This window comes from Triturus cristatus, chromosome 5_2 (assembly GCF_964204655.1).
Source record: "Triturus cristatus chromosome 5_2, aTriCri1.1, whole genome shotgun sequence".
NCBI lineage: Eukaryota > Metazoa > Chordata > Amphibia > Caudata > Salamandridae > Triturus > Triturus cristatus.
This window is the reverse complement of record NC_140588.1, coordinates 1093045177-1093057729: the sequence shown is the minus strand read 5'-3', so window position 1 is coordinate 1093057729 and position 12553 is coordinate 1093045177. Positions and strand designations below refer to the sequence as shown.

At 48.5% G+C, this 12553-nt stretch overlaps 1 protein-coding gene across 4 annotated transcripts in view; it reads right to left on the bottom strand.

Moving 5' to 3' along the window:
- The window catches only part of OGT (O-linked N-acetylglucosamine (GlcNAc) transferase), a 668897-nt gene that overhangs the window by 116108 nt on the left and 540236 nt on the right, over window positions 1-12553 (bottom strand). For all 4 annotated transcript variants that reach the window (XM_085608464.1, XM_085608465.1, XM_085608463.1 and 1 more), the window contains exon 19: window positions 2548-2700. In XM_085608464.1, coding sequence (XP_085464590.1) covers window positions 2548-2700 — 153 coding nt within the window. The remainder of the gene's footprint in view (window positions 1-2547; window positions 2701-12553) is intronic.

Sequence of the window (12553 nt, the reverse complement as noted above, 5' to 3'; positions counted from 1 at the left end):
CCATTGAAATCCATTGAGCGCCTGAAGGCTCAAAAGCCCTCTGCACCCAGCCGCCCGAGTGGCCCTGGCAGTGAAAACTCTACACTTTCCTACTTCCCCACTTGCCCTGAGTAAGTGACCAGGACAGGAGCCCAGCTCCCACAGCCGCGTGGTTTGCCAGACAGCAGCCACCAAACAAGGCCCCCCTATCCCTCATAGGATAACATTGGGCCTAACTCACTCTGCACCCGGCCGCCCTAGAGTCGCTGAGGGTGAACCAATTGTACCTACCTGACCCTGGGGGACCCCTGAGTCTGTGCCCAGAACTTCAACTCTGCCAGTCGAGTACTTACCCTTAAACCGCAAACTCTATTTTCCTCATAGGGTAACATTGACTGGCTTTTTCCTGAATTTCTAAGTGTGGAGTTTTCAAATCTTCAAATATTCACCAAAAGTCAGCCGAGTGACAAAAACGAATTTACTCACCTGCTCTTAGGTGAGCTCCCAGTGCTGGATCTTGGTGCCCAGCACTGACTCTGAAAAGTGTCCACAACTATACTTACCTCTAACTCAATTTTCTTCCATAGGAAACCATTGACTGTTTTTCTGTGAAATTTCTTCTAAGTGTCCATTTCTGCAATCTTTAAATATTCTTTAAAAATCGTATAACATCTGAAAACGTAATTACTTACCTGTTTTGGATAAAGGTCCCAGTACTGAGTCTAGGCACCCAGTACTGGATTACAAAAGTAAAGATAACCTACTGTACCTGTAACCTACATTTTCTTCCATAGGGAATCATTGATTGTTTGCTCTGAAATACTTTCTAAGTGCTAACTTTTAAAATAGCTAAATATTAGTTAAAAATCATTACAGTACCAAAGTCGACTTTCAACAACTGATTCTGAGAACTGACCCAGGACTGGATCTAGGATCCAGGCCTGGAATTACAAAAGTAATCTAAAAAGTAATCTGTTGCATATAATTTGAAATTATCATTGAGCTCAATGTATTGTGTTTAGAAATAGAGTTGCCTACTGCAACTACTTGTAACTGTTTACTAAAAAGTCTATTGCATATACTAAAGTATTTTTATGAAACATCTCCTGTCGAGAAAGTATATTTTAATTCCAAGTGTTGATTCTAAAATAAAACAAGCATACATTTTTTATATACAACCATTGGCCTAGAGTTCAGTTATTGAGTGTGTGGAACTATTTGCTGACTGAGTGTGTACAACAAATGCTTTACACGTCCTCTGATACTGCCTTACTGCTCGACCAGGCTACCACTTTGGAGAGTAAGGTTGTATCTAACTTTAACCTCTGGTGGCTCAGTGGACTAATGAGTCTGCTGCAGGGGCCTGTGTTCGACCTCATGGTCACAGGTTAAAATCCCGGCGGGTCCACTCAGCCTTTCATCCATCTGAGGTCGATAAAATGAGTACCATTGAGTTGGGTAACAATAAACATCTGTTATTCAGCGCCAAGATACCCGTAGTGGTGAACGTGCGCTTTACAAATACACGTGTTATGTTATGTTAAACCCTTGGGGTCTGTGGACTCTGTACACCCTGTACCTATTAAGGAACAGTATATACAGAGCCACTTTCTCACACCAGGGCAGTGTGTTGCGGGCATGGCACACCGGGATGTGTGCCATGTTGTCTGTTTCGTTCTGCACCCAGACACTCAGCCTGCAGAGGCAGTGTGTCAGGGTACAGGGCCTCCAAGGGTGTCACAATAAGTGCTGCAGCCCTTAGGGGCCTTCTCTGGTCACAATGCCCTGGGTACCTAGGGTACCATTTACCAGGGGCTGACATGTGGCCAGAGATGCCAATTGGGTGTTGGCTGTCAAGCAGTTTTAGGGAAGGAACACAGGCCCTGGGTACCTGATTGGCAGGAGCCCAGGGCACACTCAGTCAAAGTACATCAGCATTTCAGCAAAAAGTGGGGGCATACCATGCAAGAAAGATGGCATTTTCTCACACCCACTGGACCACCAAGGATGAGGAGGCGGCGGGCGCCCACTGGTGGAGGAGGGTCATGGGCAGCAGCTACCAGGCAGAGGAGTGCGGAAGGGAAGCAGTTCACTGACAAGTATATTGTGGGTTTCTGGACAGAAAAGAATCGGTGATAGTACTCTGCTTTAATTTACTGGTCAAACTAAACAGTGAAGTTAAGGAGCATTAGAGCATGAGCTCAAAGGAAGCAGATTAATTATTAGAGAATAATAAGATACAGTGAAAGTAATGTAGCAACTTTAACTGTTTGCTAGTTCTGAGCAATGCAAAATTAAATGTGCAGGATCATGTACAATGAACCTGATGAAGATGATCGAACTTTCTAGCAAAAGATTCTCCTGCTTTAAAAATACAACTTACAGTTGTAAGGTGTTCTCTCCAAATCAAAAAGGCATGCATAAAAGCAATGATGTTGACAACCCACCCTCGCTTCCCCATTCACTGCCCCTGCAAGTAAGTGAAGCTGCATTCTGAAGTAGCATTAGGAAGTAATTAACACAAAATTTAACCCAGTTATCACAGAGGTAGTTTATCCTGTTACTTACATTGGCCCACATCTGCAGTGTAGAGGGGTCGATCTTGTAGAGTTGGTTGAAGTTACAGTACACCACAGCATCTTCTGGCAGACCATACTGTGAACGAGTAGTGACTATTATCGTGCGGGGTACTTCCTCACCAGTCGCAGCCTTATTGTTGATCTGGAAAAAAAAACGGATGAATAAGTATTTACTTCCATCGTAGTAAGGAAGTCATCCTTTAGGTATATTTTGGCAGTATAGTGAAGGAAAGTGCCCCTTTTTGGATGGTTGCCCCCCAGTTTTTGGATGATATTTGATGCTCCTTGATCAAGTGGGCCCTGGGTTCCTGCTAATCAGGTAACCGGGGCCTATGTTCTTTCCTCAAAACTGTACCTTTGATCCCAACGCTGCCAGAAAGGCAGCAAGCTGGCTTTGTATATAGTAAACCAAAGCAAACTATATTGTGCACAGAGTCCAGGGGAACACCAAACAAAGGCAGAGGTAAAAGTACTAATACCTTAATCTTGGGCAAGCCACGGGGTTGAGGGAGCAAAGCTCACGGCAAAGGGGGATCCGAGTTAGTACAAGAGGTGCACCCACAGCAGCACAGGGGCAGCCGGGTGCAGGGTACTGATTTGGAATCGGGTGCCCCGTTTTCAACGGAAGATCTCCGGTTGGAAGAAACACTGCAAGTTTGGGCAGAGGCTTCATGGAGGCAACCACTAAGAAAGTGGCTCTGTATATACTGCACCAAAGTAAGGTTCAGTGTGCAGAGTCCACAGTCCCCCGAGGTTTGGCAGAGGCTAAAGTCAGATACAACCTTACTCTCTAAAGTGGTAGCTTGGTCGAGCAGTAAGGCAAAATCAGAGGACAGTGTAAAGCATTTGTTGTACACACTCAGCCAGCAAATGGTCTCTCACACTCAAGAACTTAACTCTAGGCCAATGGTTTGTGTATAAAAATATATAGTTTTATTGTAGAACCACAAGTAGGTATCAAAATACTTTCTCAGAATGAGATGCTTTAGTTAAATACTTTCAATAAGCAATAGACTTTTAAATGCAATAGTTACAGTTGTTGCAATAGGCAACAAGTTAAACACAATTATAACATTCAGCTCAATGGGAATGTTTAAGTAAATGCAATTTCAATTACTTTACGTATGATTTTCTTACTCAGGGTTGAATCCTGGAATCAGCCCTGGTGCATTTCCTGTAAACAGTTGAAAGAAATCGTTTTTGTTACACAGGCGATTTTTAAGGAATATTTGTAGGTTTCAAAAATCAACACTTATAAGAATTTCTGGCAAAAACCAGGCAATGTTATCCTATGGAGGAAAGGAATATGCTACTTACCAGTATGCACCTGTTCTTGGCATGTAGAGCTGCAGATCTACACACTGTGCATAGATCGCCATCTCGTGTTGGGCCCGGATATTTCAGTTGTTTTTCTCTTGGAAAGTCTTTGGAAGTCACGAGGTATGCGACTCCCACTTTGGACCGTATTGCACATGGGCTTCGGCTCCATCCTCAGATTGTTTTTCACCAGCAGGGAAATGGAGCTTTGTAAGAAACAGGAAAGATGCCCAAGTGTGTTATATCTAAATAAGATAAAACGAATAGTTTCTTACCTGTCGGTGTAGTTTTGCAGCTTGAAGATCTTTCTGGATTCACTATGCTGTGCATTATTCCGCGATCTTGTGGTTGGGTCCGGATTCATAGTCTTTTCTTTGTTTTTTGTTTTTTTGTAGCCCAGGTGGGCGGCGACGACCACCATTTGGTGCACCTCCCGTGATGTTGTCGTGCTTCCTGCGGAAGTCCCACCTTTGGGGCGCCATCTTCGGGTTCTTTTTTCCTTTTCCCTTTTTTTTTTTTTAACCCTAGGCGATTGATTAATCCTTCTTGTCCATTTCTCTGTACGTTTACATTTCTTTGATCTTATCCATTTTACCCCCTCTTCCTCCAGCCTCATCTTCCTGGCGGAGGTGGGTGGGTTCGCTAGTGAATCCAGAAAGATCTTCAAGCTGCAAAACTACACCGACAGGTAAGAAACTATTCGTTTTGCAGCGTGAATCTTTCTGGATTCACTATGCTGTGCATAGACTTTGTAGCGGTTTCCCTAATTTTGTGGCGGCTGGGTGGTAGATGAGCGTTGGTCGTTGAAAATGTGCTGAAGCACCTTCTGTCCAACCTGTGCTTCCTTGTTCATCTGAATGTCCACGCAGTAGTGTTGCGTGAAAGTGTGCACAGATGCCCAAGTTGCCGCGAGACATATGTCCTGGATGGGCGTGTTCGCCAGGAAGGCAACGGTGGCCCCCTTCTTCCTTGTGGAGTGAGCCTGGGGCCCCTCCGCTAGCTCCTGTCCAGCCTGTTTGTGGCAGAATTGAATAGTGAGGGCAATCCACCTAGCGATGGTGCCCTTAGTCACTGGCCTACCCATGAAGCTAGTAGCAAAGGACACAAACAGCTGCTTCGACTGCCTGAGTTCCTTGGTTCTCTCAATGTAGTGCATCACCGCTCTTCTTGCGTCGAGGGTGTGCAGGGCCTTTTCTGCGTTAGAAGTCGGGTTTTGGAAGAAACTTGGTATCTAAATACTCTGATTCATGTGGAACGACGACACGACCTTGGGCATGAAGTGTGGGTCCGTCCTCAGGACTACCCTGTCCTTGTGAATCTGAATGTAGGGTTCCTGTAGCGTTAGTGCTTGAAGCTCGCTCACCCTGCGTAGTGAGGTTATGGCCACTAGAAAGGCAGTTTTCATCGTCAACATTTGCAGTGTGGCCTTGTGAATGGGTTCAAACGGTGCCTTCATGAGCTCCGACAGAACCACGTTTAGATTCCATGCCGGCGGCGGCAACCTTTTCGGAGGGGCCATTCTTTTGGCTCCTTCCATGAACCTCTTCACCACCTGCGAGGTGAAGAAACTTCCACCCTTTTCACCTCTGGTGTAGGCAACGATTGCCGCTAGGTGTACCCTTAGGGAGCTCGAGCAGAGGTTACTCTTTAGAAGGTGTGTGAGGTACCTCAGCACTGTAGTGTCTCTTGTCATTCTGTTTTGCAGGCCCTTTTTCCTGCACCACACAGTGAATCTCTTCCATTTTGCGCTGTAGCATTTTCGTGTAGTTGGTTTCCTTGCCTCCCGTAGCACTCGCATAGTGCTCTGAGGCAATCTTAGGTGTGCGAACTCTAGGTCTTCAGGAGCCATGCCGCCAGGTTGAGGGTCTCTGGCTCTGGATGCAGGACCTCTCCGTTTTGCATTGAGATCAGGTCCTTTCTCCTCTCGAACCTGTATGGATTTCCTTTTGCCATTTCTTGAATTTGTGAGAACCATGTCTGCCTTGCCCACTGCGGAGCCACTAGGATCAGAGTCATGTTGCTGGTTCTGCACTTGTCGAGCACTCTGTGCAACAGGGGTATCGGCGGAAAGGCGTAGGCAAATGTCCTCGACCAGCTTATCCATAGGGCATTTCCCTGGGATTGCTGATCTGGTTGCCTGGACGCGAAGCTTTGGCATTTTGCATTTTGGCGTGTTGCAAATAGGTCTATTGTGGGAGTTCCCCATCTCCGGAAAAGCTTCTCCGTTTCCTGGCCATTGAGCTCCCACTCGTGCGATGCAGAGGTCTGCCTGCTTAGCCAGTCTGCCTCTAAATTGTCCTTCCCCGGTAGGTGAATTGCTAGTAGATCTTATCCTGAGAGGTATGGCCCATCTCCAAATCTCTTGAGCCAGAGAGGAGAGAGGGAACGACTGTGTCCCCCCCCTGTTTGTTGATGTAGAACATTGCCGTGGTGTTGTCTGTTTGAACCAACACCCTCTGGTTGTACAGGTGCCTCTGGAATGCCTTCAGGGCTAGCAGGATTGTCTTCAATTCGAGGTAATTGATATGGCGAACCGCATCTGCCGGAGCCCACAGACCCCTCACTCTGAGGTTGTCCATGTGCGCTCCCCATCCCTTCTGCGATGCGTCCGTGGTAATGGTCATTGTTGGGTTTGGTGGTGTCAGGCTTCTCCCTGCTGTCATGTTGTCTCTGTTCCACCAAGTTATCTCCTCCTGCACTGCGTGCGTAACAACCACTAGATCCTCCCAACTTCCGTTTGCTTGTGACCATTGCTGTTGTAGCCATTCCTGGAATGGTCTCATGTGCAGGCGTACATTCGGCACCAGCTGGATACACGACGCCATCATCCCCATCATCTTGCTCACTGACCTCACTGTCAGAGCTCGCCCCTTCTGGTAGAGCCGCGTCTCCTTCAGTAGGGCATCTGTCCTCCTGTCGCTGGGCACCACCGTACTGTTCAGGGAGTTGATTTTTGCCCCCAGGAAAATCTTCACCTGCTCCGGTTCCAGCGATGACTTCCCCCAGTGAATCGAGAACCCCAGATTCGTGAGTGTCTGTTACGCGTTTTGCGTGCCTCTCGCACTTCTCGCGTGAGTTTGCCTTGACAAGCCAGTCGTCTAAGTAGGGGTAGACGTGTATCCCCTTCCTTCGTAGGTGGGCCGCGACCGCCGACAGGCATTTTGTAAAAACCCTTGGCGCCGATTTTAACCCGAATGCCAGGGTTGTGAACTGGAAGTGTTCCTGGTCGATGTTGAACCTTAGAAGGCCCTTGTGTCTTCTGTTTATTGGGATGTGCAGGTAGGCATCCTTGAGGTCCACGGTGACCATGAAGTCCCCGTGTCTTATTTGGGGCAGTACCTCTTGCAGCGAAGTCATTTTGAACCTTTGTGTTCTGATGAACTTGTTTAGGTATCGCAGGTCCAGGATGGGTCTGAGGTTTCCGTCTACTTTCGGGACCACGAAGTAGTTTGAGTAGACCCCCTTGTTGCGTTCTCTGAAAGGCACTGCCTCTATGGCTCTCTTTTCTAGAAGTTTCCGTGTTTCTTCTCTGAGTACGGCCAGTTCTTGAGCCGATCTCTGCCTTCCCCTTGGCTTCCTGTTTGGCGTTTTTTTCTCCAAATCTACACAGTACCCGTACTGCATGATGTTCAGTATCCACTTGTCTGTGGTTATACGCCGCCACTCGTGAAGGTAGAACCTCAGCCTTCCGCCTACTGGTGTTGTATGCTCGTAGGCATTTGATCCTTCTCTCGTCCCCGATGTTACTGTTTCGCGCCTCACCCTTGGGGGCATGTCGAGGGTAGGCGTCCTCTTGCGTGCTGAGTCACTTTGATGAGGGCTGGTCCCCCCCTCTCCTCCTCTGGCCACGTCCGTTCCCTCTCCCGCGAAAGGACTGGCCCCGAGGTTGGTACTGCCAGTTTTCCTTCTGTTGACCTTGTCCGTGACTTTCACCCTGCTGACCCTGCTGGAACGTCTGGTGCGACGCCCCCTGCTGGTTTCCTCCCCTACCGTAGGGTCTCCTCGAGGGATTGCCTCGCCTCATTCCCCTCAGCTGTAGGGCCCCCATGGACCTTGCTGTTTCGTTTTCTTTTTCCAGCTGGGTGAGCTTCTCGTCAACTGTTGCTCCGAACAGTGTCTCTCCGTTGAAGGGGGTGCTAAGGATGTTGTTCTGCACCTCCGGTTTGAATCCCGAGATTCTTAGCCAAGCATGCCTTCTCTCGGTGACCCCTATGGCCACGAGTCTTGCTGAAGTCTCTGCCCCGCCCAACGCCGTCTTTATACAGGAGTTGGCGATGTTTTTGCCTTCATCTATCAGGTGTGAGGCTCTCTGGCGGTATTCTTCGGGAAGGTGCTTTACTAGCTCCCCCATCTCGTCCCAGTGTTGGTACTGGTGCCTATTGAGGAGTGCATTGGAATTCGCCATGCGCCAGTGCATTGCGGCGTTCCTCTCGACCTTTCTTCCTGTGAGGTCTATCCTCCTGCTCTCTTTATCAGGTGGTGGGCCCGAGGTTGCTGGTACGTTGGCCCTTCTCCTGGCCGTGGAAGCTATGATGGAGTCGGCGGTCACGCTACCTTTGATGCAAGGGGGGTCCAGGGAAGAGTGCTTATACTTCTTCTCAGTCCTGGGCGTGATCGACCGGCAGGTCGCTGGTTCCTTGAAGGCTTCTCTCCCCTGATTCATCACACTTTGTAGCATGGGGAGGAATTGGCTCCTCGTCTGGATGGGGAGCAGGGTCTCGAGGAGAAAATCGGCTTTCGGCTTCTCTTCGTCGAGTTTGACGCCGAAGGCTGTCGCTGCGCTCCTGACCACCATATTGTACACCCCGATGTCGTCGGGTGGCGAAGGCCTCGAAGGGTACGTGTCCACGGGCTCCTCCGTGTTTTCGGTGTCGAGATCATGCCATTCGATGTCGTGGCTGGTAGATGGCGCCGAGCCGTAGACCGACTGCTGGTCTTCTTCCTCGGCTTCCTCGTCATAATAGGTCTCGTCTTCCTCTTCGAGATCCCTCGTCAGGCCCTCGGTGTCGAATTCGTCCTCGACCTCGACGACGTCCGTCGATGACACCGTTGGAATCTTGAATTCCCTCATCTTGGCGTCGAACTCCTTCCTTTGAAGGATGTTCTCCATTTCGGCCTCGAGCCGCCTCTTCTTTTTCTCCATCTCGGAGATGCTTTCGGCGTCGACCGCGGGTCTTTTCGCCGAAACTTGCGTCGACGTCGACCGTTCTTTCTGCGTCGATCGCCCCGATTCCTGGGTTGTCTTCGACGACCCTTGCTTTTCGGCGTCTTTCGGCACCAGGGAGTCCTTTTCGAAGGATCCGCTCGGCCTCTTGTCCATGGTTCCCCCTTTGGTCGTCGAAGTTTTCGGCGCCGGGGCTCCCTTCGTGGACTTTGACTCCGATTTTCTCGAGTCACCCTCGTGTTTGAGGTATTTTCTGTTTGGCGCTCGACGATTCTCTTACCTCATCTTTTTTCTTGTCGGTCTCTACGACCGTGAAGTTCGACTGTCTCGGCGATGTTGTCCTCATCGTCCGTGGAGAGGCCCAGATCGTAGAGAGACGGGGCCTTACCCTCGCCATCCATGCTGGCGTTGGCTCTTCTCTGCCGCTCCCTCACCCGGAGCGTCTTCGGCACGAAGGCTGAGAAGGCATTGCAGTCCTTACTCTGGTGTTCGACTGGCAGGCAGAGGTTGCAGACTGGATGCTGGTCCTTCTGCGCGAACTTGTGGTGGCAGTTTGGGCAGAACTTGAATGGCGTCTTGTCCATTGCGCTCAGGGCCTCTGAGTGCGCATTCTCCAAGGTCGAAGAAAAGGGCGCTGAACCTCCTTTCTTCGCGCTCCTGATGAAATCTCTTCCTTTCCTGTGATATCTCCGTAGTATTTTTCGACGAAACTCGCTTTTCTTTCTTCTTCCTTCGGTTGTAACTCTGGAGCTTCCCGATGACGATCCAGACCCAACGGTGGAAAAAAGAATCTGAAGATGACGCCCCAAAGGTGGGACTTCCGCAGGAAGCACGACGACGTCACGGGAGGTGCACCAAATGGTGGTCGTCGCCGCCCACCTGGGCTACAAAAAAAACAACAAAAAAAAAACAAAGAAAAGACTACGAATCCGGACCCAACCACAAGATCGCGGAATAATGCACAGCATAGTGAATCCAGAAAGATTCACGCTGCAAAACTAACAGATAAAGGTAGCCGGGGAGGTCGGTGGGCGTGTGTAGATCTGCAGCTTTACATGCCAAGAACAGATGCATACTGGCAAGTAGCATATTCCGTTCGAGGCATATGAGCTGCAGATTACACACTGTGCATAGATTGTGTAGCAGTACCCCCTCTTAGCGGCGACCACCAGTATCTGTTGCAGTTGTTTGAAACAGTGTTTTGAGGACAGCCTGGCCCACACTAGCTTGTTGCTTAGTTTGCACATCTACACAATAGTGTTTAGTGAAAGTGTGCGGTGTAGACCATGTAGCTACTTTGAAGATATCATCTAAGGGTATGTTCCCTAAAAATGCCATGGAAGCCTCTATCTTACGTGTAGAGTGGGCTTTAGGGGGAACAGATAGCGTTCGTTTTGCTTTGTGGTAGCAAATCTGTATGCATTAACAATCCACCTAGCTATCCCAGTTTGGAAATGAGGTTGCCTTTGTGTGGTGGTGAGAAAGACACAAATAATTGTTTGGTCTTGCGAAAAGGTTGTGTTCTCTCGATGTAGTAGAGTAAAGCTCTTTTGACGTCTAGGGTGTGCAGAGCTCTTTCTGCAATGGTTTGTGGCTGTGAGAAGAATACAGGCAGTTCCACAGATTGATTGAGGTGAAAGTGAGAAGGAATATGCTACTTACCAGTGTGCATCTGTTCTTGGCATGTAGAGCTGCAGATCTACACACTTTTGCATAGATCGCCATCTGGTGTTGGGCCCGGATGTTTGCAGTTTGTTTTTCCTGTTGGAAAGTCTTTGGAAGTCACGAGGTCGGTGACTCCTCCCTTGGTTCGTATTGCGCATGGGCTTCGGCTCCATCCTCAGATTGTTTTTCGCCAACAGGGAAAGATGGAGCGTAGTAATCACAGTGAAGAAACCCATGTGTGTTGTATCTAAATAAGATAGACTGGAACAGATACAGGTAGACGGGGAGGCGGGTGGGCGTGTGTAGATCTGCAGCTCTACATGCCAAGAACAGATGCACACTGGTAAGTAGTATATTCCGTTCGAGGCATATGAGCTGCAGATTACACACTTTTGCATAGACTATATAGCAGTTCCCAACCTTAGCGGCGACCACCGGTATCTGTTGCAGTGGTTTGAAATAGTGTTTTTAGTACAGCCTGGCCCACACTAGCTTGTTGCTTGGTTTGCACATCCACACAGTAATGTTTAGTGAAAGTGTGCGGTGTTGACCATGTGGCTGCTTTGCAGATATCATCAAATGGGATGTTCCATAGACAAGCCATAGAAGCCCCTATCTTTCTTGTAGAGTGGGCTTTAGGGGGAACAGATAGCGTGCGTTTTGCTTCGTGGTAGCAAATCTGTATGCATTTCACAATCCACCTAGCTATCCCTGATTTAGAGATGGGGTTGCCTTTATGAGGTGGAGAGAAAGAGAAACAATTGCTTTGTCTTCCTGAAAGGTTGTGTTCTCTGTTGCGGCAAGGGCTCTACACACACTGGATGTTAAAAGAGCCTTGCTTTACTATATCCAGTTTGAGGCTGTGAAAAAAAAGGGTAATTCTACAGATTGGTTTAGATGAAAGGGTGAGATGACTTTGGGTAGGAATTTTGGGTTGGTACGTAGGAGAATCTTGTTCGGGTGCATTTGGAGAAACGGTTCTTGTATAGTAAGTGCTTGTATTTCACTGACCCTTCTAAGGGAGGTGATGGCTACAAGGAAGGAATATGCTACTTACCAGTATGCATCTGTTCTTGGCATGTAGAGCTGCAGAGCCACACACTAAGGATAAGATCGCCATCTGGTGTTGGGCTCGGATGATTGCAGGTTGTTGTCTTCGGAAGAAGTCTTTGGTCACGAGATTGGCGACTCCTCCCCTCGACAACAGTGCGTATGGGCATCCACTCCATCCTCAGATTGTTTTTCGCCATGATGGGAAATGATGGAGTGTATAAGAAGTAAAGAGAAAGGATGTCCATGTGTAGTGTCTAATTAAGACAATGCTGGAACGGATACAGGTCCTGGGGAGGCGGGTGGGCGTGTGTGGCTCTGCAGCTCTACATGCCAAGAACAGATGCATACTGGTAAGTAGCATATTCCGTTCGAGGCATATGAGCTGCAGATCACACACTAAGGATAGATTATATAGCAGTGTCTCCCCTAGCAGTGGTCACCTGTATCAGTTGCAGCAGTTTGGAATAGATTATTTAGGACAGCTTGGCCTACTGAAGCTTGTTGTTTGGATTGCACATCAACACAGTAATGCTTAGTGAAGGTGTGTGTAGTAGACCATGTGGCTGCTTTGCAAATGTCTAAGGGGATGTTCCCTAAGAATGCCATAGAAGCCCCTATTTTACGCGTGGAGTGCGCCCTAGGGGGAACGGTAAGAGTACATTTAGCTTTTTGGTAACATATTTGGATACATTTGACTATCCATCTGGTGATACCCGATTTGGAAATAGGGTTGCCTTTATGTGGTGGAGCGAAAGCAACAAACAATGGCTTAGTTTTCCGAAAAGGTTTGGTTCTA